Here is a 7,180-nt window from a genome sequence, read left to right on the forward strand (position 1 = left end):
TTTTATTTCAATTCTAGTATTTACATTAGAGGTTTGTGCACGTGACAACCAGGTTTTGGGGATTGAACTAAGTTGACTTGTTTTCGTAATTGTAATTGTTATTGAACTTTTTTTTATTTCCGCACTTTATCGAAATGCTTGGGTTTTAGGCTGACTTGTCTTAGTGGGATACGACAAGTGCCATCACATCCATTTTTGGATCGTGACAAAAGCCTATACAAATTTGTATGACAGTAAAGAATAAACATGCAACGCACGTTTCCAAAACTAGTATTTTAAAACATGAAAACTTTTTTCTTTTTGGATTTCAATTGGGTGTCTGGTACCTCATTGAAATGCCAATTGTGTTTGCTTTCCTAGTGTAATTTTAAAAAAATATTTTTATCCTTTCATAATCTATAAAATTTTCACAAAGAATATTCAATTGAACCCCTTCCCTCTTACTAGCAGGAGAATTGTTTTTTAGGCTTCTTCCAATATATTTTTTTGGTTTTGTATTTTTTTATTATTTTTTTTACTGAGATCTTTCATTTTTACCCATAAAATTTTTAAAAAGACCATTTTCTTTTATTTAAATTGTAACAGATAAAAAAAGAATATCTCTTGTAAAAAACATCAAAATTGAAATCTTAAAAAATTGTAAAGAGTTGGAAAACATTTCTGCCACAATTAGGTGAAAAGCTGTTATAATAAGATAAAAATGTACAATTGATCTCATGTCAACTTTTCACAAATAGTTGCAGAAACTTTGGCATAGCTGCAACAACATTGAATGCACAATTTATGTTAGGATGAAAATATGTGAATTCTCATATACAAATGATCATCCTAATTGATATCAGAAAAAAGTTTACACACTTTTTACAGAAGGTAAAAATAAATGTTTCAAAAAAAAGAAAAATCAGTATCTTCTCTGTTGTAGAATAATTTACTCCAAAGACAAAATTAGTTGAATCATTCTCTCAAATTTGTACACACATAACAGGCCAAAGCATATTATGTGTCAATCTTAATTCCACAAGCTAAGAAAAACCACAAAAACACTGATCTTACTTTGGCTCTACCTTTGAATTAGGATATGCTCCACTATAGACAAAGAGACTTTCATCAGTATATGGATGGTTCATGCCTTTGTTTGGTCCTTCATAGGTTGCTGAAGAAGATGCAGAGTCTGCATTCGGGTTCAGTCCCGCGATCTCCATGATATTTTCAATCTCTTTCACCACTTCATTCATTGAAGGTCTGTTGGCTCCTTCTTCTTCAACACATTTGAGTGCTAAATCCACAAACTTCTCTAAGCTTCTAGGAGTTGCACCTGCACGAACTGCAGGATCCAAAATGTCTTGAAGGTTATACATGTCTTTTGATTTGTCCATTGCACTCTTCACTTCCCTGACAATATATCTTCCTTTTTCAATAGGTACTTTTCCTGTAACTATTTCAAGCAGCACCACTCCGAAGCTATAAACATCACTCTTCTCAGTCAGCTGGTTTGTCATGTAATATTCAGGATCCATGTATCCCTGATAAATCCGTCAAAAGGACATTATTATGAGGTAAATAATGTACCTATTTATTTATTAGACAATAAGATACTGTTTGTAATGGTTATTACTTGACTAGAAACTATTGACACATGATTAAATTTCTGGACATCAGAAATTTGAGGGATACAGGTCTATAATATTCTAACACGAAACAAGTTCAGGAAGGCGTTAATAGAATCTGTACTCACCATTGTTCCTTTGACTTGAGTGGTAATGTGACCCCTATCAGAGTCACCTAGAAGTTTGGACAGGCCAAAATCAGCAACTCTTGCGTTTAGGCGGTCATCCAGCAAAATATTGTTGGATTTGATGTCCCTGTGTATGATGGGAGGATTGACAAGGTCATGCAAATACTGCAAACCTCTGGCTGCTCCAACGGCTATCCTCAGTCTCCTCATCCAATCTAACCTGATTCCAGTCTTGCCTACAAGTGCAAATTTCATTACATTTTCGACATGCACATTTCTGTTTTGATCAAGTTAAAAGGAGCTAGCTTCAATGAATAAATAAGAAGGGACCAACATATACCTGAAAGACCGTCTTTTAAGGTGCCATTAGGAATATACTCGTACACAAGCATCTGTTCAGCTTGATCGAAACAAAATCCAGCAAGGCCAACGACATTCTTGTGATGAACTCTAGAGAGAAGCTCTATCTCAGTTTTGAACTCATGTGCACCCTGCATAGACCCTTGTAGAGCTCTTTTAATTGCAACCAATTCTCCATTTGGAAGAGTTCCTCTGTAAACCTGTAGAGACACTTCTACAGTTTAAAAACTCATTACAGTTTCAATTGTAGTCCAAGAAATTCTTTCATTGGAGAGAGAAGCTGGTTCAAACAAACTTCTTGATATACTGATATTTTCAATTATGATGACGGTGGAGGGGAGGGGGTTGCGCATGTTCAATAAAAGCTAACCTTTCCATAACCACCACAACCAATATCGTTGGTTTCTGAAAAATTATTGGTCCATTTTTTGAGCTCCTCAAATGAGAAAAATCTAGCTCCTGTCAACTGTGGAACAGCACCACTATGTTTATTCTCGTCCCAGGATGCTGCATTAAGAAGAAAGATAGCAAACAGCCACCATAAGATGAGGTAATAAGTAAATGGTCTGATTAGATAGTTACAAATCTTACCAAAAGGATCGCTCCTCTTTGCAGCATCTTCAGCTCTTTTCTTTTGCCGGAAAGCATAAACTCCAATGATTAGTGCTATAATTGCAATGACAGAACCACCAACTGCTGCTCCAATAATAATGCCTGTACTACTTGATTTTTTTGATTCGGAGGATGCCCCTGGAGAACAGCATAGACATAGACTCAGACTTCTTAACTATCAACTTCACTAAGATGCTGCTCCAACGGCTCACTTACAATTTATATTATTATAGATTAGGCTGCACATATATGTAGTAGATGAGAAATGTGTGATAAAAAGGCAAAGGAATTAGTTCTATTACCGTCGAAGTATTTATAGCCTTCACCAATGAAGAAGAAAGGTCCAAATGACGATGGGGGCTTGAAAGTCTGATTACTAAGCACAAAACCTATTCCAGAAACTCCAGTTCGATTGAAAAAATCTTGGCTAGATGGAAAAACTTGTAGGTGTATTACAAGGTAGTCATCCAAATTTTTTGTTGGGTTACTGAGGGAAACTGATTCCACGGGCAGTTTAGTATTTTGGAAGGATTGCATCAAGGACTTTTGGAGAGTCTCATAAGTAGTTCTATTTCCCAAGTTTGAAAAGGAAGGAGCTCTGAAGACTATGTTGCCTGTATATGGAAAAGCACATTTACAGGTAGGACTAGAAACTCGATTAGAGCTGCAGTCAGTTGGCAAGCAATTCTCTGGTGGGGTTGAATATGTCTCAGTTTGTTGAGATTTGACACAGTAATCTTGTGTCCCATCTCCTCCTTCGTTGCAAAAAGGATTACCTGCAAGCCTGCAGAGGGAAAACGTAAAGAAATGAGCTAATGAAAATGATATAAATCATATCTCACAATAAGCTAGGCCAAAGAACTGTCCAACATATGTGTTTCTCAACAACTTGGTGGTTTATGGCTCGAAGAATCAAGGAATAGAGCTTACATTATCTGAAAGGGGTACCCTGGTCTTTGAGTAAATGAATCAATAAGATTTCTTTGCACATCAATGAGCTGCAACTGGTTGCTATATGTTGTATCAATTGTAAGTGAGCCTTTGAGTTTGTTATTCCTCAAGATGCTGTAAGCAATGAGCACATTGTCATCAAATCTCAGCATAATACAGAGTTAGGGCATTTCAGTTAAGATAAATTTAACTTCAGATACTCAATCTATAGTTTATACAATAACGACACAAAGTAAAAGGGACACTTACACTGTCTGCAGCTGGTAAAGGCTGAAAAGGCTAGCTGGAACTGTTCCCTGAAGTCCTGTGTTTTCCATTACCCTGCCAATACAAGGTCATTCATTAGGCTTAAAGAACTTCTAGGAATTGAATCCATGAGAATGAGAAGAAAAAACAGGAAACCTGTGCATATTTAAATGGATGCAGGCATACACTAGCACAGTATACATGCACTTATGCACCTGCTCGTGGTTGTGCATTCCCAAACATGCATACGCACAAAGAAAAAGAAAAAGGAAAGAGAGAGAGAGAGAGCATACAATGATGTTAAAGATATCAGGTTCGGGATCCATGATGGAAAATCTGATGCATTAAATGAATTATTGCTCATGTCCCTGCAAAAATAAGTTTCCATGATGGTGATATTTACAAAACAAATAGATTCAGGTTATATATACACAGTACGATGTTGAGAAATAATACATTATCAACTCAAAGGGATAAAGGCAAATAAGCAACTTACAAGTAGTTGAGGACATTCATGCCAGTGAGATTCGGCAAAAGACCATTAAAATTATTGTTCGACATGTGTCTGTAATATATGGTCAATATAAACTACATCAGGAAATCATAAGGAGATGCAGTAGGTTCAGAAAAAAACAATCAGTTTCTACTTACAGTTCATTGACATGTGTGAGATTGTTGAGATTTTGTGGCACAGATCCACTAAATGAATTCCTGTCAAGACGACTGTTGACAGGACCAATAGCTTAGTTCACAAACAATTCATAAGGTATATAGAAAGCAAGCAACTTTACTAGTCTATAAAGGGAAAGCACAAGATAATAATACTTACAGCACTTCCATCGTCTGGACATGTCCTAATGTATCAGGGACATTTCCAGTAAACTTGTTGTTCTCAACTAGCCTAGAAGTTAGAATATACAAGCATGAGGAAACCGGAAAGCATGGTCGAAAAGAAAGTTTTTTGTGATATACGAATTATCAAGATTCTTCTGCATGACGACTTTCAGAAACAAGAATGGAACTTACAGATGTATCAGAGACAGATTAGAATGGAAAAGACTAGCTGGAATTTCACCGGATAGCTGATTCTTCCCAAAGTGACTGTGAAGAAATGTAGATAGTCTTAGAAAATGCAGTTGAGAGACAAAACAATATCAAGAAAAGGAGAAGCGTACAAGTGTTTAGTGTGAACAAGCATATCAAGACCAGGATTGCTCCCATTAGAGACTGGAATTGTTCCTGTAAGCTTATTGTCAGCTAAATCCAGCCAGTGAAGCTCTGTCAGATTGCCAATTGTAGCAGGTATTCCTCCAATAAAGTTGTTAGAGTTCAAAGATCTGCATGATACAGAATGTGGCTGTTTTAGAGTGTTTACCAGAAGAAGGACTGAAACAAAATCATACACAGATAGATATGGTAAAAACACAACTATTCAGATTTGATTAATGTATAAACACAAGAATAGCAGTATGGATTAAACTCTTCATGAACTGATTTCACTGTTTAGAATTGTATTGCCTGTCCTAGAGATGAACCAAAGTTTTGAGTACAGCTAGCATCAAAGCACGCATTACGTTAGTCATTTTAAGCAGCTCATATATGACCATTTTCTTTTTCTGTCATGAAACCTTTCATTCAAGATGCTTATCACTTCATTCGTTCAGACAAAAAATAAAAAATGATCAGGTCTTATGTATATAACAAAAAAGCTAAGAAATCATAGTTTAAGCTGATATAAATATAAAATCCCTGAGCCATCATCCTATGTATCTGTTCAATCAAACACCTTAAACCAAATAAATGAGCGAACTTCTTTGCATTCTGGCAAGATATGTCACATACTGGTTACGCGTTCAAAGTACAAAAAGTACCACAGAATGCTTACAGAAAAACCAGCCGGGTCAGAGATCCTATGGTGTCTGGTATTGGTCCAGAAAATCCACAACCAACAAGGATCCTGTCATGAAATTAAGAAAAGGTCATTATCATATAATCACGACATTAGCTGGTAAACGAATGCATGATGTTAATTCACATTCACTTACAAATTTGATAGCTTTGTCAATTTTCCAATTGACTGAGGAAGAGATCCTTTCAACTCCTTGTTGTATGATAGATCCCTATAAGATGTAATCAATAATTAGAAATGACAAATTATCCCAAAGTATTGCTCAGTCATTAGAAAGAAAGTGCGTGAACGAGAAACATGACAAGTGAAAGGAAAACCTACAAAGTCTCCAATTCAGCTAATCCTTGGATATCCCCAGATAGCTGACCTTCCAAACTCATACTTGACAATGTTCTGAAATTGATAAAGATGACATCAACCTTATGAATTTTTTTTAACTTTAAGCAGTTGACAAAGAAATACATGTCGAATTCTTACATAGAAACCACTCGTGAATTTCTGCATCCAATTCCGTCCCAACTACTCCCACAGGGATCTGCTCCAACCCAATTGGGAGGAACATTCTGCCAACTATCCTTAAGAGACTGTAAAGCAGCAGCTGAATAATAAGATCACTCAACTATTAGTCGACTGACCATATGAGAAATGAACTCTTCATATATTAACAAGAAGAAAAGCTAAGATTAAATCAAATATATTGTACATAACAGCAAAATCAACTTACAATCATCAGGATTAGTCCGTGCTGCTATTGACAGAACATGGATCAAAACAAACAGAAAACAGAGAAGAATTCGCCGTATCATTGCCCGAGAAACTACCATATATGTGATCAACTTCACAAATTAAAATCACAACTCCTCAACAAAATCAAAAAGAGAACTTTTAACGTTAAATCCTTTTTTCAAGTTCTGCTCCCCACGACAAAATAATATCTATAAAGGACAGGCACAGCTATCTGTTGCATTTACTAGTTGAATAAGGAATTGTTCCATTTAGCCAACTCACTCTCTAAATTTTCAAAATATAGACTTTTACCTCCTCCAAAAAAAAAAAAAAAAGCTTCTACGTGAAAATGTTATTTTATTTTGTTCACATTATTTGGACAAAAATGATTGACTTCCAACTTCAATTTTTTTTCCTATAAAAAACATATGAATTATAAAATCACACCACGTTGAGTTTACTAGGTCATTACTTGCCACAAAAGTCAACAAATTACATGTATTAGGCAAGGTTAACCCTTCATTAGAGGCATCAATCAAATATTGAATATTTCTCTTGACAATAATTGACCATATATCGGGTGTTGATTCTAATTAGAATATTAACAACTTGATTAGGTTTCGGATTATTAGATTAAGTCT

At 35.6% G+C, this 7,180-nt stretch overlaps 1 protein-coding gene across 1 annotated transcript; it reads right to left on the bottom strand.

Annotated features, from left to right (window-relative positions):
* Positions 1-814: 814 nt before the first annotated feature.
* LOC102592616 (probable leucine-rich repeat receptor-like protein kinase At5g49770) lies at positions 815-6,840 on the bottom strand. The gene is made up of 19 exons (XM_006358420.2): positions 6,538-6,840; positions 6,291-6,411; positions 6,135-6,206; positions 5,950-6,024; positions 5,790-5,861; positions 5,080-5,241; positions 4,931-5,005; positions 4,734-4,805; positions 4,556-4,627; positions 4,401-4,469; positions 4,198-4,272; positions 3,908-3,979; positions 3,638-3,772; positions 3,010-3,491; positions 2,687-2,845; positions 2,466-2,602; positions 2,076-2,295; positions 1,736-1,971; positions 815-1,523 (listed from the first exon to the last, which is right to left on the bottom strand). Exons 1-19 carry the CDS (start codon positions 6,635-6,637, stop codon positions 1,050-1,052), a joined length of 2,880 nt encoding a protein of 959 aa, XP_006358482.1. The 5' UTR covers positions 6,638-6,840; the 3' UTR covers positions 815-1,049.
* Between the last annotated feature and the right edge of the window lie 340 nt (positions 6,841-7,180).

Source organism: Solanum tuberosum, unplaced genomic scaffold (assembly GCF_000226075.1).
Source record: "Solanum tuberosum cultivar DM 1-3 516 R44 unplaced genomic scaffold, SolTub_3.0 scf00277, whole genome shotgun sequence".
NCBI lineage: Eukaryota > Viridiplantae > Streptophyta > Magnoliopsida > Solanales > Solanaceae > Solanum > Solanum tuberosum.

Bases quoted from the DNA above. Each gene is read 5' to 3' on its own strand.
- LOC102592616 (XM_006358420.2), bottom strand. From the start codon at position 6,637: ATGGTAGTTTCTCGGGCAATGATACGGCGAATTCTTCTCTGTTTTCTG. The intron at 6,025-6,134 runs GTAGGTTTTCCT...TACATCTTATAG, and splicing joins TTAGCTGAATTGGAGACTTT to GGATCTATCATACAACAAGG. The intron at 2,603-2,686 runs GTAAGATTTGTA...TTCTTAATGCAG, and splicing joins AAAGAGGAGCGATCCTTTTG to CATCCTGGGACGAGAATAAA.